The sequence below is a fragment of the Dryobates pubescens genome, chromosome 43, assembly GCF_014839835.1.
Source record: "Dryobates pubescens isolate bDryPub1 chromosome 43, bDryPub1.pri, whole genome shotgun sequence".
Lineage (NCBI taxonomy): Eukaryota > Metazoa > Chordata > Aves > Piciformes > Picidae > Dryobates > Dryobates pubescens.
In genome coordinates this window covers 1096783-1120399 of record NC_071654.1, presented here as the reverse complement: position 1 = coordinate 1120399, position 23617 = coordinate 1096783, and the positions used below count along the sequence as shown (strand labels likewise).

The following is a 23617-nucleotide window of genomic DNA, read 5'->3' as shown; positions in this document are numbered from 1 at the left end:
CAGAGCGAAAAGCATTGCTGCATGAGAAACAAGAAGTACACAGGAAAAAAATGATTGGTGCCCGAGAAAAAAGGAGCAGAGAATAAAATAGTTTGTGCCTGACAAATAAGAAGCTCAGAGAAAAAAAGAGTTGGTGGCTGAGAAAAAAGAAGCGAAGGGAAAAACAGGGTTGGTGCCTGAGAGAAAAGAAGTGCAGAGAAAAATGTGATGGTACCTGAAAGAAAACAAGAGAGAGAACAAAATTGTTGGTGCCCAAGAAATAAGAAGCGCAGGGAATAAAAGTGTTGGTGCCCAAGGAAAAAGAAGTGCAGAGAAAAAATGTGTTCGTGCCCAAGAGATGAAAAGCAAAGAGAAACAAAGGGTTGGTGCACAAGTGAGAAGGAGAGCAGAGGAAAAAAGGGTTGGTGCCTGAGGAAAAAGAAGGGCAGAGCACAAAAGGTTTGGTGCCCAACAAAAAATAAGCACAGAGAAAAAAGTGTTGCTGCCTGAGAAGAAAGAAGTGCAGGGAATAAAAGGGTTGGTGCCTGAGAGAGAAGAAGCCCAGAGAAAAAAAAATGGTTGGTGCACAAAAGAAAAAGAAGGTCAGAGAAAAAAAGTGTTGGTGCCTGAGAGAAAAGAGGAGCAGAGTTGAAAAGGGTCTGTGCCCAAGGAAAAAGAAGCTCAGAGAAGGAAAGGGTTGGCACCCAAGAGAAAAGGAGTGCTGAGGAAATAAGTGTTGGTGCTGGAGGAAAAAAAAGAGAAGGGGGAAAAAGGGTTGGTGCCCTAGAGAAAAGAAGTGTAGAGATGAAAATGATTGGTGTCCAAGAAAAAAGGAGCACAGAGAAGAAAAGGCTGGTGCCCAAGGGACAAGAAGTGCAGAGGAATAAAAGGTTGGTGCTGGAGGAAAAAGAAGATCAGAGGAACAAAGGGTTGGTGCCTGAGAACAAAGAAGTGCAGAAAATAAAGGTTGGTACCCAGAAGAAAAGAAGCACAGAGTAAAACCAGGGTGGTTCCCCCCCAAAAAAACAAGATCAGAGAAACAAAGGGTTGGTGGCTGAGGAAAAAGAAGGCCAGAGGAAAGAAGGGTTGGTGCCCAAGAAAAAGAAGCATAGAGAAAAAAGTGTTTGTGCCTGAGAAAAAAGAAGTGCAGGGAATAAAAGGGGAGGTGCCCAGAAAAAAGAAGTGTAGAGGAAAAAAGGGTTGGTGGCTGAGTAAAAAGAAACAGAAAGAATAAAAGCAATGGGTGCCTGAGAAACAAGAAGTGCAGGGAATAAAGGGGTTGGTGCTGGAGAGAAAGGAGGCACAGAGGAAAAAGGGTTGCTGCCTGAGAAAAAAGATAGTAGAGGAAAAAATGGTTGCAAAATGGTTGGTGCCCAAGGGAAAAGAAGCACAGAGGAAAAAATGGTTGGTGCCTGAGAATAAAGAAGTACAGAGAAAAATGTGTTGGTGCTTGAAAGAAAACAAAAGCAGAGAATCAAAGGGTTGGTGCCAGAGGAAAAAGACTTGCAGAAAAAAAAATGGTTGATACCCGAAAGAAAAAAGCACAGAGAAAAAATGGGTTGGTGCCTGAGAAAAAAGAAGTGCAGGGAACAAAGGGTTGGTTGTGGGAAGAGAGTTGGTTTTGGATAGCTTGAGAAGACTCTAGGGAAGATTTGCCTTTGCTGGAATTAGAGAGAGCTATGTTTTGTCTTTGACTCTGAGAGAAGCTGGGCAGCGTTTGGTGGGATGTGTTACAATATTGGTTTGTTGTTTTGACCTATTGTCTGCCTGTGGTGGGCTGTGCCCATCCTGGGAAAAACACAGGGGGGGAGGGCTCGTGAGAGGGGATTTTCCCTCCCTGGAGGGAGTGTTTCCTCCCCTGGGAAACTGACTTGGTCTGTTCCACTTCCCCACTCCTTGTCCAGCAGGGGTACAAGAGGGAGGAGAATTGCAGGCATTGCCCTCTTGGAATGGAATGGAATGGAATGAAATGGAATGGAATGGAATGGAATGGAATAGACCAGGTTGGAAGAGACCTTCAAGATCATCGTGTCCAACCTATCATCCAACACCACCTAATCAACTAACCCATGGCACCAAGCACCCTATCAAGTCTCCTCCTGAACACTTCCAATGATGGTGACTCCACCACCTCCTTGGGCAGCCCATTCCATTGGGCAATCACTATCTCTGTGTAGAACTTCCTTCTAACCTCCAGCCTAAACCTCCCCTGGCACAGCTTGAGACTGTGTCCTCTTGTTCTGGTGCTGGTTCCCTGGGAGAAGAGACCAACCTCTGCCTCACTACAACCTCACTTCAGGTAGTTGTAGAGAGTAATAAGGTCACCCCTGAGTCTCCTCTTCTCCAGGCTAAGCAACCCCAGCTCCCTCAGTCTCTCCTCACAGGGCTGTGCTCCAAACCCCTCACCAACTCAAGTTGTGGCCTAACCAGTACAGGGGCAGAATCACCTCCCTGCTCCTTCTGGCCACACTGTTCCTGATGCAGGCCAGGATGCCATTGGCCCTCTTGGCTGCCTGGGCACACTGCAGGCTCATGTGCAGCCTACCATCGACCAGTACCCCCAGGTCCCTCTTTGCCTGACTGCTCTCCAGCCACTCTGACCCCAGCCTGTAGCACTGCATGGGGTTGCTGTGGCCAGTGTGCAGATGTATATTGGCTGTTAGGTACTGACTGATACCCCTGTGTCATCCTGGTTTAAAACATCCTTGCTGGATAGTAGTCTAAGACTGTGACTGGAATCTCAGGCATAATGTGATTTACTGTATTCTGATTGTCCCCTGGTACTCCGCTCTGGTGAGGCCACAGCTCAAGTGCTGTGTCCAGTTTTGGGCACCTCAGTCCAAGAGAGATGTGGAGGTGCTGGAGCCAGTGCAGAAGAGGGCAGGGAAGCTGGGGAAGGGCCTGGAGAATAAATTCTGATGAAGAGTGACTGATGGAGGCTGAGGGAAGACCTCGTGGCTCTCTACAGGTGCCTGAAAGGACATCGTGGAGAAACCTTGATGTTGGTCTCTTCTCACAGGTAATTAGCAGTAGAACAAGAGGGAACAGCCTCAAGCTGCAACAGGGGAGGCTTGGACTGGACAGTACAAAACATTTTTTGTCACTGGAAGAGTGGTCAGGGACTGGAATGTGCTGCCCAGGGAGGTGGTGGAGTCCCCAGCCCTGGTTGTATTTAAAGGTGGTTTGGATGTGGTGCTTGGAGATATGTTTCATGGGTGACCCTTACAGAGTAGGGTTCTGGGTTGGACTTGGTGATCCTGAGAGTCTTTTGCACCCTGAGTGTTTCTGTGAGTCTGTGACACTTCTACCAATTTCTAAGACTGTTACTGATTCTATTTGCTGCTTTTAGCCAGTAGTTTATTGTCCCTGTGCTGGTAGATGGCATCTTGCATATGCCTCACTTGCTGAAACTTCATGTTCTGTTAAGTCTGCCAGGGTTGTTCTTGGAGGGGTTTGCACTTCAGAGGCTGTGTAGACTTAATTTGTCTTCTAAAATCTGTTTGGGCATTCATTCCAGCAATTGAAGGGAAAGAGCTGCAGGCGTGGGACAGTGCAGGACAGGCTGCAGTAGGGATGGCCAAGGGCTCTAGCAAGGCTGAGAGGCCAAACAGGGCCAAGGTCTTTGGCTCCTTGGCTCTGGCAGTTGCCTCTGCCACCAAGGCCTGGGAAGACAAATCTTTGCATTGAGGCTTTGAGGTGCTTCTAGTCCAAGGGCAGCAGTCAGGGCTTGGTCTTTCTGCTTCCTAGACCAAAGGCAAGTTTTACTGCCCTGTACTTTGCCTTTGTCTCCCTGCAATCCTGGCCTCTAACAAGCTGCTCTAAGGAGTCCCTGGGGAGCCTTTGTCAGTAACAAGCCTCAGTGAGGCCAATCAGTGCTTCAAGGTACTTTGGAGTTTGCTTCTGCCCTGGACTTGTTGAGAGGCTTCTTGGCAGTACCATGGCAGAGTCTCCTGGCAGTACCTAAGGATGATGTAATCAGCCCCAAATCCTCCATGGGGCTCATTAAATACTGCTGAACCTCTCATTATTGCCAAGGTTTCTGCAGCTAATTGGAGAGGTTTTTAGTGCACAAAGTATCTGATAAGAAGCATTTTTAAAGGTACCTTTCATTCCTTTTCAGCAGGAGTTGTCTCTTTGCAAGCAAACCACAGCAAAACCTGACAAGGTCCTACCCTGCTCACTGCTCATCCCCACTCCCCACTGCCCCCAGCAGAGCCCTGAGCCACAGGTGAGGGACAGGATCTGCCTTGCCAGGGGCTGGGGCTCAGGGCTTGGCCCTTTGGATCAATGAAACCCCTCCAGGTTTCCTCAGCAGCAGAGCCACCTTGAGCTGCTTGTCCTGACCTGTCAGCCCTGCCTCAGTTCTCTGCTCTCACCACAGCCTGGAGATGCTTCAGTGCCTCCAGTGATGCTTCCCTTGCATCCACTCTCTCCTTCTGTTCTAACCAGACCCTAGGGACCATTTCCCAGTATGCTTCACTGGGACCCATTAACAGTAGAAAAACTTCAGAGTGAGTCTGACTTTGACTTCTGGAGAGGTTTCATCAGCTTCTCAGTCTCTGAGGTTTACAGGGAGCCTAAAGGTACCAGAGGAATTATTAAAAGACCTTGGGCTGGTCTTCTGCTGCCCTATTGGGCTGGAATCCTGGGCTGGAAGGAGCTGCTGGCAAGCAGGCAGCGCTGCAGGAGACAGCTCTGGCCAGGAGCAGCTCCTCTGCACAGCACAGCAGGGCTGAGGACACTGCCAGAGGATCTCAGGGAGATGAGGAAGGCAGAGAGAGCTTCAAGGTGGACAGGACTGGGAGGATGCTGAGAGCTGACTGGAGGAGAAATCACTGCAGCCACAGACATGGTGAGGCTGTGGGTTCAGGACATTGCAGATGTAGCTCCTGGAGGCATTTCCATCTCAGCAGCTGATGCTCAGCTGAAGGCTCCTGGAGTGTGCACACAGAAGGAGGACCAAAGTCCTCCAGTTCCATCATGTCAGCAGCAGTGAGCAGAGCTAGGTAAGAAGGCTTCACCCCCAGCCCCTCTGCCTTCCTCTCTTCCCTTCACTGTCTCTGCAGCACTGCAGGCCTGGTCCATGGGTGTGATGGGTTTAGTCTATGCAGAAAAGTAGAAACAAAATAAATAGATCACTCTTGGGTGTGAAAAGGAAAAGAAAAGATTATTCTAAACAAATTCATTGGATAAATATCTGGAATCAGAGGAGCTGTACCATAACAATTCTCTCTCTCCTCTTCTGATCTCAGCTGTTTTGCTTAGCTGGGGAGAGATCCCCTGCTTTGGCTGCCCTTGGCTAAGTCTAACCCACTACTTTTTTTCTCTCTCCACTCCTCCTATCTCTCTTGGAACAGGGGAATTGGGGGTAGGGGCAGAGGAACAGCTTCCCTGGTCTCTAACCAGGGGGGTCTTGTGTTGTTTGCTAATTGTAAATACCTGTCTAATATTGTCACTCCTGGATGCTCTGTACCTGTTCATTGCATTCCATTGCAGAGTGTAGCTCTTGCTTGTCAATACAGCTTCATTTGCTTCTAACTGAGCTGCTCTGGCAAAGCTAATGTTGGGGGGAAATTTCAACCCAGCAATGGGACTCTTGTTCTCTGGGATTGGGCTGTTGGTCACTTTCTGCTCTGGCACCATAGGAATCTTCATGGCAGTTCTGGATCCCTGCTGCATTTGAAGCTGTGATGAACTGTGCCATGGGTTGGTAGTGATGGGACTGAGTTGATCCATTCCTCATGCAGCTCAGGGACAGGGGTTACAATGAGGCTGAGAGAAGTGTGCCCTAACTTGTCACTGCCTTTCCCTCCTTGGACAGGTCTCCATGGCCAGAGGCAGCAGATGGCCAACAGCAGCTCCATCACCCACTTCCTCCTCCTGCCATTCCCAGGCACAGGGCACCTGCAGCTCCTGCACTTCTGCCTCTTCCTGGCCATCTACCTGGCTGCCCTGCTGGGCAATGGCCTCATCATCACCACCATAGCCTGGGACCACCACCTCCACACCCCCATGTACTTCTTCCTCCTCAACCTCGCGCTCCTTGACCTGGGTGCCATCTCCACCACTGTGCCCAAATCAATGAACAATTTCCTGAGGGACACCAGGGACATCTCCTATGCAGGATGTATTATTCAGGTCTTTCTCTCAGTCTTTTTGCTTTCAGCAGAGTATTTTCTCCTCACCACCATGTCCTACGATCGCTATGTTGCCATCTGCAGACCCCTGCACTATGAGACCCTCCTGGGCAGCAGAGTTTGTGTCCACCTGGCAGCAGCTGTCTGGGGCTGTGGCTGTCTCTATGCTCTGCTGCACACAGCCAATACATTTTCCCTGCCCTTCTGCCAGGGCAATGCTGTGGACCAGTTCTTCTGTGAAATCCCCCAGATTCTCAAGCTCTCCTGCTCCACATCCTACCTCAGAGAACTTTGGGTAATTTTGGTCGGTTCCTGTTTAGTGTTTGTCTGTTTTGTGTTGATTGTGGTGTCCTATGTGCAGATCTTCAGGGCAGTGCTGAGGATCCCCTCTCAGCAGGGACGCCACAAAGCCTTTGCCACCTGCCTGCCTCACCTGGCTGTGGTCTCCCTGTTTGTCAGCACTGTAATCTTTGCCTACCTGAAGCCCTCCTCCATCTCCTCCCCATCCCTGGACCTGGTGGTGTCTGTTCTGTACTCAGTGGTGCCTCCAGCAGTGAACCCTCTCATCTACAGCCTGAAGAACCAGGAGCTGAAGGTTGCCCTGAGCCAACTGATCCCTGGATGCTTTCAGAAGCAATAAACTCTTTGTCTTCTCCTGCAGAGCAGTTTTGATGTCACTCAGTGCAGGCCCAGCCTGGCTGCTGGAGTTCTGGCTGCTGCTGGGGCTGTTCCCCTTGTGAGAATGTTGTTCCCACACAAATGTCTTTCTTCAGACCCTTTCTGGTTCAGTGTTGTCCTGTCTGGTGTGACCCAGAGGCTGCAGACATGAGGAGCTGTGCTCCCTGTGTGTTCGATTTGACTACTCACTGTTTTCTTTGGGCAAAATGATAAAAAGACCCCTTCCAGAAAATGCAAAGGATGTGTCCTGTGTCCATTCCATTGTGCTATGAGAGCTAGAGGATGACCTTGGGAGAAAAGCACATAAATGCTGACAGGTGCTGCTTCTGCTACCCGATGGGCTTGTTCCCATGGCAATGGAGAGCTCCACTTGCTTCAGTGCAGGTTGTGCTTTTGCAGTCAAGCATCGAGGAGACAAAAGGTCAAGGTCTCCTTTCACTAAGTCAAATAAGGGAGCTAGCAGGGTTGTGCTAAGACCTAGCTTACCCAGCTTATGGTTCCCAGTAATTTCTGCAAATCATTAAGGCTGGTCACAGATTGCTGTATTTGTATCATTTGTGGCTGCATTGCTTCATCTAAGTTTTTTAGTCCCAATTATTTGCAAGGTGCTTGGTGCTGCACCTTCTCTGGGGCTATTTCTAACCCATATTTCCTCAACACTTCTGTCACATTAGGCACAACTGCACTCAACATATCCTCTGTCTGTGTAACAATTCACACAGCATCCATATAGTGGTAGCACTACATGGTGTGATATTGTGCTCTGACATGTGATAATGCCTGTGCTACATACCATTGACAAATTGTGGGGCTGTTTTTCATGCCTTGAGGCAACACAGTCCACTGATACCTCTGACTGGGTTCACTATTATTAGTCACAGGGACTGTGAAGGCAAATTTTGGAGCATCATCAGGATTCAGTGGGATGATAAAGAAACAAGCTTTCAAATCAATAATACAGATATTCCATTTCTCAGGCATCATTGCTGGTGAGGGCATTCCAGGCTGTGAAGAACCTATACTTTCCAGTACATTATTCACTTGTCTGAAGTCCTGAAGCAGCCTCCACGTCCCTGATTTTCTTCTTAATTACAAGACCAGGGTATTCCATGGGCTCTGAGATGATTCTAAATGGATTTGCTGCAGCAGTTCCTTTAGCAGGTCTTTGATGGCTCTGTGTTTTTCGTTGGGTAGAGGCCACTGATCCATCCACACAAGGGTCAATGTTAGCCACCATAATGGGATAGTAGGCCTACATGTGCCCTTAATTATAGTGGCCCCTACTAAAAATCCTGGGCGTTGGTAGTGATATTCACCCTCCACATACTTAAGATGTCTTGACCCCATGGATTCAAAGGCACTGCAGCTATGTGAGAATGAACAGTAGCCACTTGCCCCTCAGGGCTTACCACCTGGACAGGAAGCACTCTTTGTGGACTGGTTGTGTCCCCAACTCCTGGCACAGCAGCTGCTGTGGACATTGTCAGCCAGGACGAAGGCCAATGCATGGAGGATATGATTGTAACATCCTCACCTGTATCAATCACCCCTTAACTGTCACCTCTTTAGGCTGTTCACTCTCTGCTCTGAGCATACACGTCATCGTTGGCTGAGCAGTCAAAATAGTCAGTGCTCAAAAGCCTTCAGGCTTCCCTGTGGAACTGAAACCTCACATTCCCCTTTCCTGGGCTTCAGCTGCCAGGACCTGTGCAGTAAAAGGCCCTGACTGTACTATTTGACTCCCTGCAGGGATAGGTACTGGAGGGGACGGTGTCCAAAGCATGGCAGAGATTTGTCCTTGGCAATCAGAATCTATCACCCCTGGGAGCACAAAAAGTCCTTGTAAGGTAGTGCTAGATCTTCCTAAGAGTAAGGCCTTTAGCCCATGTCCCACAGGTCCATGTGCCTTTATGCACCTTTTCATGTGTTATGGTGAGTGAAATGTCTGTGGTGACATCCACTCCAGCGCTGCCCCTGGCTCTTGCTCGCAAGTGACCCCATAGGCCTGAAAGGTGCTGTGGGGAGGCACTTGTGTCTGTGTGCATGCTCCCACAGCCCTCTGCTCCCTGTTTCCTGAATTACTTCTCGGGGAGGAGGTGGTCTTGGGTTATTAAACCCAAAGCAGCCATGTTTAGTGAGGTTTCATTCTTACTATACCATGCATAGGGGCCAGAGAGGAACAGGTTCCCATACCCATTATCTTTTTGTGGACAAGTTTTCTTCTAATGTCCCAGCTGCCCACATCTGAAACAAGTTTTTCATAGATGAACAGCAGCATTAAGACTGTCTGTAGACTACCGTGGCCTGACTGAAGTGACTCCTCCGATCAGCGCTGCCGTGCTGGACATGCTGGAGCTGCAGTATGAGCTGGAATCGAAGGTGGCCAAGTGGTATGCCACAAGTGACATTGCTAATGCCTTTTGCTCCATTCCAATTGCAGAAGAATGCAGGCCACACTTTGCTTTCACCTGGAGGGGAGTATAGTACCAATGGAATGGGTTGCCTCAGGGCTGGGTCCATAGCTCAACCATCTGCCATGAGGTGATCCAGACTGCCTTAGAGAAAGGAGGAGCCCCTGAGCATCTGCAGTTCATTGATGACATCATTGTATGGGGTGAGACAGCAGAGGAAGTTTACCAGAAGGGTAAAAGAATAACTGATATCCTGTTGGAAGCTGGCTTTGCCATAAAGACAAGCAAGGTGAAAGGGCCTGCCAAGGAGATCCAGTTCCTGGGTGTTAGATGGCAAGATGGCCATTGCCACATCCCTCAGGAGGTGGTGAACAGGGTAGCCACTATGGTGCAACCCACGAATAAGAAAGAGACACAGTCTTTTTTGGGGCTTGTGGGCTTCTGGAAAATGCACATTCCCAGGTACAGCCAAATTGTGAAACCTCTCTTCCATGTAACAAGGAAGAAAAATGATTTAGTGTGGGGACCTGAGCAGCAGGTAGCATTAAAGCAGATCAAATGAGACATGGTCCAGGCTATGGCTCTGGGACCTGTTGGAACTGGACCAGAGATCAAGAATGTGCTGTACGCTGCGGCCGGTGAGAATGGTCCTACGTGGAGCTTGTGGCAGAAGGCTCCTGGTGAAACCAGGGGCAGGCCCCTAGGTTTCTGGAGGAAGGGCTACAAAGGTTCCAAGGCCAACTACAGCGCAACAGAGAAGGAAATGCAGGCTGCCTGTGAGGTCATTGGGACTGAATCACCTCTATTTCTAGCTCCAAGGCTTCCAGCCCTGACCTGGATGTTCAAAGGGAGAGGCTCAACCCCATATCATGCCACAGATGCCACCTGCAGGAAGTGGATGGCCCTGATAACTCAGCGAGCTCAGATGGGAAGTTTCAAACACCCTGGCATGATGGAAGTGATCAGCAACTGGCCAGAGGGTGCTGACTTGGGAATGCCACTAGAGCAGACAGTGAGCCATGCTGAGGAGGCTCCCGCATACAATGATCTCCCTGATAATGAGAAGGGCTATGCTCTATTTACAGATGGGTCCTGCCGACTTGTAGGCAGCAAGCGGAGATGGAAGGCAGCTGTCTGAAGCCCAACAAAGCAAGTGGCGGAAGCAAGGGATAGAAAAGGTCGATCCAGTCATCAAGCACAGGGAAAAGCTGTCCAGCTGGCCATGGATATAGCAGAATGAGAGAGCTGGCCTGTGCTGTACCTCTCTACTGACTCCTGGATAGTAGCCAATGCCTTGTGGGGGTGGCTGAAGGAATGGAGGAGGAACAGGTGGCAGAGGAAAGGGAAGCCTGTTTGGGCTGCTCAGCTGCGGCAAGACATTGCTGCCCGCCTGGACAGGCTGCCAATAAAGGTGCAACACACGGATGCACACATCCCCAAGAGCAGAGTCACAGAGGAGCACAAGCACAACCACCAAGCAGATCTGGCTGCTAAAATCTCCCGAATAGACTTGGACTGGGAACACAAGGGTGAGCTGTTCTTAGCTCACTGGGCCCAGGACACTCCTGGCCACCAAGGGAGAGATGCCACATCCTGGTGGGCTGGGGGCAGATCAGTGGAGATCTCTCTGGAGGCCATCTCACAGGTTATCCCTGAGTGTGACATCTGTGCTGCAATCAAGTAGGCCAAGTGCATGAAGCCTCTGTGGGATGGGGGGAGATGGTAGAAATAGAAGTACAGAGAGGCCTGGCAGATCAACTACATCACCCTGCCTCGGTCTCACAGTGGCAAACAGCACCTACTGACCTTGGTGGAGGCAAGTACAGGGTGGCTGGAAACCTACCGTATCCCAGTATCACTAAGGTTGGAAGAGACCTCAAAGATCATCGAGTCCAACCTGTCATCACAGACCTCATGACTAGACCATATCACCAAGTGCCACATCCAATCCCCTCTTGAACACCTCCAGGGATGGGGACTCCACCACCTCCCTGGGCAGCCTATTCCAATGACAAATGACTCTCTAGGTGAAGAACTTTCTCCTCACCTCCAGCCTAAACTTCCCCTGGCACAGCTTGAGACTGTGTCCTCTTGTTCTGGTGCTGCTTGCCTGGGAGAAGAGACCAACCCCTTCCTGGATACAACCACCAGGTAGTTGTAGAGAGCAATGAGGTCTCCCCTTAGCCTCCTCTTCTCCAGGCTAAACAATCCCGCTCCCTCAGCCTCTCCTCATAGGGCTTGTGCTCAAGGCCTCTCCCCAGTCTTGTTGCCCTTCTCTGGACACCTTCAAGTGTCTCGATGTCCTTCTTAAACTGAGGGGCCCAGAACTGGACACAGTACTCAAGGTGTGGCGTAACCAATGCAGAGTACAAGGGCACAATGACTTCCCTGCTCCTGCTGGCCATACTATTCCTAATACAGGCCAGGATGCCATTGGCCCTCTTGGCCACCTGGGCACACTGCTGGCTCATGTTTAGGCTGCTGTCAATCAGCACCCCCGGGTCCCTCTCTGTTTGGCAGCTCTCAGCCATGCTGACCCCAGCCTGTTGCTCTGCATGGGGTTGCCAAGGCCAAAGTGCAGCACCTGGCACTTGGACTTGTTAAATGCCATCCTGTTGGACTCTGCCCATCTGTCCAGACGGTAGAGGTTCCTCTGCAGAGCCCTTCTGCCCTCTAACTGATCAACATCTGCTCCCAACTTGGTGTCATAGGCAAATTTGCTGATGACTAACTCAACCCTCTCACCCATATCATCAATGAAGATATTAAAGAGGATGGGGCCCAGCCCTGATCCCTGGGGGACACCACTAGTGCCTGCCTGCCAGCTGGCTGTGGCACCATTCACCACCACTCTCTGGGCTCGGCCCTCCAGCCAGTTCCTAACCCAGCACAGAGTGTTGCGGTCCAAGCCACGAACTGACAGCTGTGGTGGGTTGAGAGAGAAGGTCCAGCTTTCCCTCCCCCACTAAGAAGAAGTAAGGAAAACCCACAGCTAACTCAGCCAGTGAAGCAAAAGGGAATGCTGTATTTACAAAGCTATTTGAGACCCAGGGAATTTATGTACAAAAATATACAGAATTTACAATATATACAGAAATATACAGGCAAGAAGGATAACAGGAACAAAACCTCTGGACAGAGGGGGTTCCCCGCTGTACTCCCTCTCTCTCCTCCCTGCCTCCCTTTTTTCCCAAAGAGGGTTAGAGAGTGTGGCCATTTGACGCTGTGCCTTTAAGGAAGGGGCACACTGGCTAAGTGTTTATAAAATATTTTGGTATTCTAAACGAATTTCATTAGCCAAGTTGAGGTGGGAGGTGAGATTGGACCCAGGGAAGCTGGGAACTTTCTCTCAGTCTTCCTTTCTTCGCTGTCCCTCTCGGCTGGATCTGCTTCTGGGATTCTGGCCAACTAAGATAAGATATTAACTCCTGTGCCAGGCCTTTCTTCCTTTCCTGCCCTGTTAACCGTCCACATCTCTTTTCTACCTCTTTTGGGGGAGAAGGGAGGTAGGGGGGTGAAGGGAGCACAGGGGGAAGCCCCCTCTGTGGGGGGTCTGGTTTCTGGTTGAGTTCAGGCCCTGTATATTCTTGTATATATTGTAAAATCCCTGTATTTGTTGTGTTACATATAATCTGTTTCCTTGTAAAATATAATCTCATTTCTCCGACTGGGTTTAGCCGTGGTCTCTTTCTCAGTGGGGGAGGGAAAGCAGAGCCTTTCCTTTCAAACCACCACAGAGAGGCAATTATTAGAAAAGAAGAATTTTAGTAGCAAGAAATATTAGTGCTGGATTAATGCTTATCTGTTATCTGTGGCCCTTCTGGCCAGATGCCCAGAAGCAGACAGGCTGGAAAGGGAGAGCGAAGAGGAACTGAACTGAGGAAACTTCCAGCTGCACTAAAACTTAAAGTTACATTCTACCAATCTACCAATGAAATTTGTTTAGAGTATCAATATTTACAAAAATATTCAGCCAGAGTGTCCCAGCACTGTCCCTTTCTTAAAGGCACAGCCTCAAACGGTCACAGTCCACCCTTCTAAACAATTTCATTGGCTGTTCGTACTTGTGGTAGGTTGAGAGAGGGCTTAGCTCTCCCTCCTCCACAGAGTAAGAAACCACAGCTAACTCAGTCGAAGAGCAAAAGCTATATATTTACAAGCATATATGGAAAGCAGGTTATATATAACACAATATATACAGGTATTTACAATATATACACAGAAATACACAGCAAAGACAAATAACACAACAAAAAATCCCTCCCTCAGGGAGGGATCCCCTCTTTGGAACCCCCTCTCTCCCCCCCTTACCTCCCTTTTTCCCCAAAAAGGGGTTAGAGAGAGAGAAAGGCAAGTTACTAAGGAAAAGAGTTGTTAGCAAGCTTCAAAAGCCCATGCAGGATTAGTGTTTGCTTATCTGAAGGCCAAGTCCAGCAGTTCGCAGAAGAAGCAGGCAGGGAGAACAGGCTGAAACACCAAACTCCCCCAACTCCCAAACCGAACTGAACTGAGGAAAAAATTTTCCAACCGCTTCACAATCTAAAGCTGAATTTTCGTTTATCAACCAATGAAATTCATTTAGAATATCAGAATGTTTTGGTTCTAGTACCAAAAACATTAGCCAGTGTGTTCCAGCAGTGTTTGTTCTTAAAGGCACAGCCTCAAACGACCACAGTCCATCCCTTTCTAAACAATTTCATTGGCTGTTCGTACTGTCCATCCAATCCAGAACAATATTTACAGTTCGTAAGTTAAGTAGTTCATCGTCCATTCCGGCTATACTCAGATGTAGATGATTCAGAAGTCCAAGAAAATCCAAAATCAAGAAAATGGAAAACAGTTTGTCTCTCCGCAGACAAAGCGAAGAAAAAGGGAAACAGGGACTCAGGGACTCTCAGTTGACTCAGGGCTCTCAGGGTTCTCCGGGTTCGTGCACCGTAGATTCCTCAGGGACTCTTTCCTTTGGACGCGCTGTAGCTGTACAACATTCTGAAATTAAACTCTCTCAGCTAAAGTTAAATCTCTTTGTGGAATACACTGAATTTCACCATTCTCTTGCATTACCCAATAAGTGTGACCCGGACCTTCTGCTGAAACCACCCCTCGGACAGGTTTAGCCTCTCCTGAGGGCGAAAATACCCAAACAGTTTTACCTAACAGATTCTTTTCCCTAACAACAGGAACTCTATCACCTTCTACTTTCTGTAGCAGATCAGAATGTGCAGGTCCAGCTCGGTTCACTGAACCTCTACTGTTCACCAGCCAGGTTGCTTGTGCTAAATGTTTCTCCCAGTTTTTCAAAGATCCACCTCCCATGGCTTTGAGAGTGGTCTTCAACAAACCGTTGTAGCGTTCAATCTTCCCTGCAGCTGGTGCATAGTAAGGAATATGGAAAATCCACTCAATACCGTGCTCTTTTGCCCAGCTCTTTACAAGGTTGTTCTTGAAGTGAGTTCCGTTGTCTGACTCAATCCTCTCTGGAGTTCCGTGTCTCCACAGGATCTGTCTCTCCAGACCGAGAATGGTGTTGCGTGCAGTTGCATGTGGGACTGCGTAAGTTTCCAGCCATCCAGTGTTTGCCTCTACCATAGTAAGCACATACTGCTTACCAGAACGAGAACGTGGTAGAGTGATGTAGTCAATCTGCCAAGCTTCACCATACCTGTATTTGGACCATCTGTCACCATACCACAAGGGCTTAATTCTCTTTGCCTGCTTAATAGCAGCACAAATGTCACAGTCATGGATGACTTGTGTGATGGCATCCATGGAAATGTCTATGGATCTGTCACGAGCCCATTGGTATGTTGCATCTCTGCCTTGATGACCTGACGAATCGTGAGCCCACCGAGCTAAGAATATCTCACCTCGGTGTTTCCAGTCGAGATCAAGTTCAGAGTCCTTGTCTACTTGAGAAACTCTTGCAGCTAGATCTGCCTGATGGTTGTGCTGCTGTTCCTCAGTAGCTTTGCTCTTAGGAATGTGAGCATCAATGTGTCTCACTTTCACTGGAATTCTCTCGATTCGATCAGTAATGTCTTGCCACAGTTCAGCTGCCCAGATGGGTTTTCCTTTCCTCTGCCAGCCATTCTTTTTCCAGTTCTTTAGCCAACCCCATAGAGCATTGGCTACCATCCATGAGTCGGTGTAGAGATAAAGCTTTGGCCATCTCTCACGTTCAGCCACGTCGAGAGCTAGCTGGACAGCTTTTACCTCTGCAAACTGACTGGATTCTCCTTCTCCATCCTTCGCCTCTGCAACTCGGCGTGTTGGACTCCACACGGCAGACTTCCACCTTCGCTTGTTCCCGACGAGACGACAGGAACCGTCTGTGAACAAAGCATATTTCTTTTCATCATCTGAAAGGTCATTGTAAGGAGGAGCTTCCTCAGCACGAGTTACTCTCTCCTCTGGAGGTTTAGCACAGTTGGTATCTTCAGGCCAACTTGAGATCACCTCCACCAGACCAGGTCTTTCAAGATTTCCCATTCGAGCTCTCTGTGTTATCAGGGCCATCCACTTAGACCAGGTGGAATCTGTAGCATGATGTGGTGTGGAACCCTTGCCTTTGAACATCCAATTCAAAACTGGTAATCTGGGAGCTAAGAGAAGTTGTGATTCAGTTCCAATTACTTCAGACGCTGCTTTCACTCCTTCATAGGCAGCTAGAATCTCTTTCTCTGTTGGAGTGTAATTAGCCTCTGAACCTCTGTAACCTCGACTCCAGAAACCAAGAGGTCGTCCACGTGTCTCACCTGGAGCTTTTTGCCACAAGCACCAGGTTGGACCATTGTCACCTGCAGCCGTGTACAAAATGTTCTTAATGTCTGGACCATCTCGCACAGGTCCCAGACCCACTGCTTGGACTACTTCTTGCTTTATCTGGTCAAAGGCTGCTTGTTGTTCAGGTCCCCAGTGGAAACTGTTCCTCTTTCGAGTCACATCATACAGAGGTTTCACAATCTGACTGTATCCAGGAATGTGTAGTCTCCAAAATCCCACTATCCCCAAGAAACGTAGAGTTTCTTGCTTGTTCGTGGGATTTGCCATGGTAGAGACTCTATTTACCACATCCACTGGAATGTGTCGGCGTCCATCCTGCCACTGCACTCCCAGAAACTGGATCTCTGTGGTAGGACCTTTCACTTTGTCTCTCTTGATGGCAAAACCTGCATTCAGGAGAATGTCCATGATTTTGTTACCTTTCTCGAAGACTTCCTCAGCAGTTTTACCCCAGACGATGATATCATCGATGAACTGGATGTGTTCTGGAGCACCACCTTCCTCCAGAGCATCATGGATTACTGCATGACAGATGCTGGAGCTGTGGATCCAGCCCATTGGCAGTCTGTTGAAAGTGTACTGGATTCCTCTCCAGGTGAAAGCAAACTGAGGCCTGCATTCCTCTGCTATGGGAATAGAGAAGAAGGCATTAGCAATGTCTATGGTAGCATACCATTTGGCCTCTTTGGATTCCAGCTCATACTGGAGTTCCATCATGTCTGGTACTGCTGCACTCATAGGCGGAGTTACTTCATTCAGGGCTCGGTAGTCCACTGTCAGACGCCAGTCTCCATTCGGCTTTCGCACAGGCCACACTGGACTGTTGAAAGGTGAATGAGTTTTGCTGATGACTTTCTGACTCTCCAACTGACGAATCAGATTCTGAATGGGCAACAAAGAGTCACGGTTGGTTCTGTATTGTCTGTGATGCACAGTCCGAGAAGCAACCGGCAACTTAATGTCCTGAATCTTGTGTTGTCCCACAACTGCAGATTCATCAGAAAGCTCAGGTCTAGCAGACAGCTTCAGTTTTTGTCCATCAATTTCTACAGAAGCTACTCCAAAAGCCCATTTGTAACCTTTAGGGTCTTTGAAACGCCCTTCTCTCAGAAAATCAATTCCCAAAATACAAGGTGCATCAGGTCCGGTCACAACTGTATGCTTTTTCCATTGTTTACCAGTTAAGCTTATATTAACCTCCACTTTACTTAACTCTTGAGATCCACCAGTGACTCCCAGAATAGTTATGGACTCTGATCCCTGATAATTTGATGGCAATATGGTGCACTGAGCTCCTGTGTCAACCAAGGCCCTGTACTTCTGAAAGTGTGAAGTGCCAGGCCACTGGATGTACACATCCCAATAGATTCTGTTATCTGTATTACCCCTCTCCTCCCCCTGGCGGGAGGCAGGGCACCCCTAGTTATGGGGAACATGTCCACAGGTGCAACGAGCACACTGTGCAATGTTAGAACTGGAGCCACTGTTGGAGCTACTAGAGTTGTCCTGGGGAACTGTAGAAGTAACAGCTACCCTTCTGGTATTGCTACCTCGGGTTCTGCCACTTTGCAGTTCTCTCAGTCTCCTGAAAAGATTAGAAGTTGGTTGACCATCCCACCTGTTCATGTTCTCACCAAACTGATCACGCAGGGTAATCCAAATAGTCCTACGTGACTGCCTTGGTGGTCTGTTTTGGTTTGATCTGTTTTGGAATGACCTCCTTGGAGGATGTCTATTCCTCACAGATGAAACCTGTACCCACCTGGAGGAAGAATTGGAATCATCTCTTTGTGCCAATTGGGAGATGGTGTTTTTAAATTCATCCTTCAGCTCTTTCATGCAATTCTCCAGTTTTCCAGACAGAGTTTCAATGGCTGAAACCAAAGAAACACGTGTCATGCTATCATCCAATTGTCTCAATTGATCAGTGAATTGGCCAACCGTAAGAGGAGCTCCACCATAATTTCTTGCTACAATTCTGCTTGCCAGAATGTTTGCATAATTGGAAGGAGCAAGCTTGATGAGCTTTTTAGCAAGACCATTTCCTACAGGAACATCATCAGGATTCAGAGATTCATGTTCACCATAGAGTACCTCTCTAACAGCAAATTCTCTCAGACGCTTGATTCCCTCATCTATGGTAGTCCAGGGCTTAGGATTCCATGGAAGATCATCTCGGGAAGGGTATCTCATGAGAACCGCCATTAGAAGGCGTATCCACAGATTAACCTTACCGAGAGCCTTGCCTAGATGTCTATCTATTCCATTATCCTTTGAGAGAGTTCCTAGCTGGGCTGCTGACTTGTCTCCAACCATTAGAGCTGGAGCACCTGTATCATAGCATCTACCAAGCCAAGCGAGAACTGGCTCCTTATCTGCTCTGAGATAGTCTTTTCTCACATTTCTAAGCTCCTCACGTGGTGAAGAGCAGTCGGTTATGTCATCTTGTTCTTGCTCCTCTGCCTCCTGTTCCTCAACTTGTGGTCCCAACAACCTTTCTGTCACTCTCTCAAGGATCCCTTTAAGCTGAGAGGCACCACCACTAGCTGCTGTCCTACCAAGAGATGCATCTCGATCCTCTGATGATCTCAATAACTCAGCTATATTTTTAAGACAGATTTTCTCTTCCTCCCCAGCAGAAGAACCTTGCTGTGCATCCCCGTCAGCTCCTGAATCAGCTTTAGTCTTACCCTTCCTTGTTGTTAAAACTGCTACTTGCTTTACTGGAGCTGTGTTTGGGTTTCCAGCTGCCTTATTATCAGAAGCTGATAAGCTTTGAGACAGATTAGTTGCTTTGGAGGACGCTTCCGCTCCTGCCATGGAAGAAGGAGGAAATGACTTTGCCTCGTTAATGGTGGCTGCCTGGGACACAGGAGCCGCCATGTTTGGGGCTACTGTAGCCCCTGGCTGCTTGCCAGAATCATCACCATTGCTATTCAGAGCTGCCTTGCCGATTGACTTTTTAGCTTTATCTTTAACTGACACAGATTCTCCATTATCATCCTCACTGGATGTTCCTGAAACAGAGCTAGGGTGGCGTTTTCGTCTCTTAACCCTCCGTTTTATAACAAAACATGCCTTGGACACTTTTTTCTCCCGGTATAGTGCTACCAACAAATACACATTAATTATCATCAGCAGCAGGACTACACACATCAAGAAAATCAGCTTTGGATCCCAGCCATCACTTAAAATTACCCTTTCACCGAGCGGAATCTTAAACTCTTTTATCTCAATAGGGAGTGTGCTAGATGTAACATTCCTGTACTTTTTAACATAAAAGAATTCCAGGCACTGATCATACAGAAGCCGAATCTTGTACTTAAACCACAAATATAATTTTTGCATTATATATTTACCTATCTTATCGATAATCATACCCAGGCAATACTTGTAGATCAATACACCAAAGACCGAGAAGAACAGACGCTCAAAAAGCCAAAACACCTTCATGTTTGCTCGTTCGACTTAAGCAAGCAATAAATCAAACTAATTTGTCAACAAGCCCCGAGTTGGGCAGCCAATAAATGTGGTAGGTTGAGAGAGGGCTTAGCTCTCCCTCCTCCACAGAGTAAGAAACCACAGCTAACTCAGTCGAAGAGCAAAAGCTATATATTTACAAGCATTATATATAACACAATATATACAGGTATTTACAATATATACACAGAAATACACAGCAAAGACAAATAACACAACAAAAAATCCCTCCCTCAGGGAGGGATCCCCTCTTTGGAACCCCCTCTCTCCCCCCCTTACCTCCCTTTTTTCCCCAAAAAGGGGTTAGAGAGAGAGAAAGGCAAGTTACTAAGGAAAAGAGTTGTTAGCAAGCTTCAAAAGCCCATGCAGGATTAGTGTTTGCTTATCTGAAGGCCAAGTCCAGCAGTTCGCAGAAGAAGCAGGCAGGGAGAACAGGCTGAAACACCAAACTCCCCCAACTCCCAAACCGAACTGAACTGAGGAAAAAATTTTCCAACCGCTTCACAATCTAAAGCTGAATTTTTGTTTATCAACCAATGAAATTCGTTTAGAATATCAGAATGTTTTGGTTCTAGTACCAAAAAACATTAGCCAGTGTGTTCCAGCAGTGTTTGTTCTTAAAGGCACAGCCTCAAACGACCACAATAACTAACAAAAATAACAATTAACAAAAAATCTAAGGATTATTAGCAAAAAAATAAGGATTATTAAGATAGGGACTACTAGATTAAAACAAAAAAATATATTAAAAAAACTATTAACATGAAAAATAAGGAAAACATTGAAATAAAAAAAGGTAAAAAAAAATAAGAAGGCAAAAAATTAAAATTAAAACTAAAAACAATTTCAAAGAAATAATTAAAAGAAAGAAATATATAAAAAATTAAATTTAAAACAACAAAAAATAGATTAACAAATAAAGTAAATTTAAAAGTTAGGTAAAGAAAATTAAAAATGGAAATAAAAAAATAAAATTAAATTGAAAATTAAATTTGAAAAAAAATATTAATAATGAAATTAAATTAGATTTTTTAAAAAATTAAAAATTTTAGACCAAAAAAATATATAAAGAAAAAAAGAAATTTTAAAAATACATTAAAAAGGTATAAAAACCAAAATTAAATATTAGATTAAAAAATAATAAAACATTAAATTAAAAATAATTTTAAAATAAAATTTAAAAAAATTAAAAAATAGAGAAAAATTAAATAATAGATTAAATAAAACAAACATACAAAACCCCAAAAATTAATTAAAATTCAAAATTTTAAACATATATGTAACAAAAAAAATAAAAATTTGATTAAAAATAAATTAATTTAAAATATTTTTAAATAAAATTAAGAAAAAATGCAAAAAAATTAAAAAAACACTTAAAATTTAAAAAAAAAGAAAATTAAAAAAATCAGAAAAATACATTACATTAAGGGAAAAAAAAAAGTTTTAATGATACCAGCAAGAAATAACTACCCCATGTTAATTGCAATCATTGCAATAAACAGCAGCAGAAGAATCAAGAATCAAGAATATGAAGGAACAGCATTTCCCATGCAGTTGAACATTGATCACAATAATTTGTTATAACACAACATGCATTTGCATTTTAGGCTGAAAACAAAAACAAACAAATACCTAAAAAGAAAAAGGGAAAAGAGAGACTACCCCATAGTAAAAAAGTCTTTTAATGGTACCAACAAGAGCTAGTTAGCTCATGTCAACACCTAGAAACATCAACTTTGTAAAGTGCTGCAACCCTCTCACCGCAAGACACACAAACACAGCACAACTGTCATGAAGATGACAATCAGCAAACCTGCCTAGCACTGACCTCAATGACTGTCACGATGGTCCAAGATGTCAACAGAAAGCATCTAACTTATAACCGAGTGCCGTGACTACTTAACTGTTGTGTGAATATTAAGGGATCAGTATTACTAGGATGAGCAAAACCACATTATTATGTGTAATTTTATATTGGGCAAAGCAATGAAGCTTCTTTGCTCTTGCTGTTTGCCTGCAAGTTTTCTGTCTGTGAAGCTAGAGCCTGGACAGATCTACCATTACAGATTAAAGAGATCTTGCTACCATTAAACAATTCATGATTTTTGACCATCCTAGAGAAAATAAAGATGCAATATACCCCTAAAGCAGATTGTAAAAGACAGTGCTGAGGATTGCATTTGTGCCTCAATCTCTGTGTGCAATGAATAGAATAGAATAGAATAGAATAGAATAGAATAGACCAGGTTGGAAGAGACCTTTGAGATCATCGTGTCCAACCTATCATCTAACTACCCAATCAACTAAACCATGGAACCAAGCATCCTGTCAAGCCTAGCCCTGAACACCCCCAGCGACGGCGACCCCACCACCTCCTCAGGCAGCCCATTCCAATGGGCAATCACTCTCTCTGTGTAAAACTTCCTCCTAACCTCCAGCCTAAACCTCCCCTGACGCAGCCTGAGACTGTGCCCTCTTGTTCTGGTACTGGTTGTCTGGGAGAAGAGACCAACCTCTGCCTCACTACAACCCCCCTTCAGGTAGTTGTAGAGAGCAATAAGGTCACCCCTGAGTCTCCTCCTCTCCAGACTAAGCAACCCCAGCTCCCTCAATCTCTGCTCAGGCATAATCAAGTCTTCTCTGTCAATAAGAAGAGTGAAATGTAAAGATCAGAACTATTAAGATCTAAGTTCTTCTTTACAATGTCTGTTATCTTTGACCATGTATTATGCCAGCTCTGTTAGAATGTTCTAATTAGCTCAACTTAAGCTTTGTGCCTTGTATGGGTTACATCAGTCTGTTAGACATGCTGCACTACAGAACTCTTGCTTTCGCTATACAGCTTAGCTTTACCTTGCTTGCTTCTGTGTATGCGAAGAGTATCTTGTATGGGATGGGAACAACTCCCATGACCAGATTGCTCACAAAAACAAAAAGGGGGATCTGTGGCAATGGTGGCAGTAAGCAGTGTGAGCAATCTGGCAGTATAAACTTAGAGCCTGACATGGTGGTAGGCCATGCTCAGCATAAGTGCAGAAGTGGCTAGCAGTGTAGCCAAACAGTGCTGTGCCTGCAGCATGTAACTAAAGCAGGGCACTGGTAGCTATAAACACAGAGAGTTATCTGGCAATAACAGGACACACACCTGCATCAACAGCCTCGCATGTCATTAGTAGTTTGACCAATGATCTATAACAGTAATGGGGTGGGTTGAGAGCAGGCCTAGCTCTCCCTCCCCCACAGAGAAAGAAACCACAGCTAAACTCAGTCGGAGAAGCAAAGCTATATTTACAAGCATATATGGAATGCAGGTTATATATAACACAGTATATACAGTATTTACAATACATATACAGAAATATCCAGCAAAGAAAAATAACACAACAAAATTCCCTCCTCTAGAAGAGGAGGGTTTCCCTCCCTGTAACTCCCTCTCTCCCCCCTATCTCTCCTTTTTTCCCTAAAAGGGGTTAGAGAGAGAAAGAAAGGCAGTTATTAAGGAAAAGAGATATTATTAGGCTTCAAAAGCACATGCAGGGATTAGTTTTGCTTATCTCAAGGTCAGCTCTGGCTACTGTGCTGAGCAGCAGACAGGCTGGAACTGAGAAAAATTCCCACTGCACTAAAACTTAAAGTTGCATTCTACCAATCTACCAATGAAATTCGTTTAGAATATCATGTTTTCATTTTGATACCAAAAGGAACAATTCTAGATCACATTGGTCATCCATATTGACTCCATTCTCTGTTGCCAACAGCGAACTATTAAATGTTAATAACAGCCATAACAGGACTCCTTCCTAGTACAGATTGTGCCCACTCCCAGGAAAGGCTACACCACCTGAAGCCTTCCAACCACTCATCTGTGTCTCTTTCCCATACAATCTATATCCCCTTTCCCACTCCCTGACAGACTGGGCCCCACCCCAGTACAAAGAGTCTGCCTAGTCGTTGGAGATGGAGGTTCTGGTGTGTCCCATCCCCCGTCAGAAAGGCACCACAGCATCTGGGAGGAACCATTCCAAATACCCTGGGATGGAGCAGACCCAGCACACAGGGAAGAAGGGCAACCGCAGCTGGGCTGTGGCAGGAGTTTTGCCACCCAGACACAGGAGTTGTCCTCCCCTGGACTCAGCACAGCTGTGGCCA

The 23617-nt window shown here is 46.4% G+C and overlaps 1 protein-coding gene across 1 annotated transcript; it reads left to right on the top strand.

Moving 5' to 3' along the window:
* Window positions 1-6168: 6168 nt before the first annotated feature.
* Window positions 6169-23416, top strand: LOC128899317 (olfactory receptor 14A16-like). Its single transcript, XM_054177696.1, has 2 exons — window positions 6169-6714; window positions 23399-23416. The coding sequence occupies exons 1-2, from the start codon at window positions 6169-6171 to the stop codon at window positions 23414-23416; spliced, it is 564 nt and encodes a 187-aa protein (XP_054033671.1).
* Window positions 23417-23617: the final 201 nt, after the last annotated feature.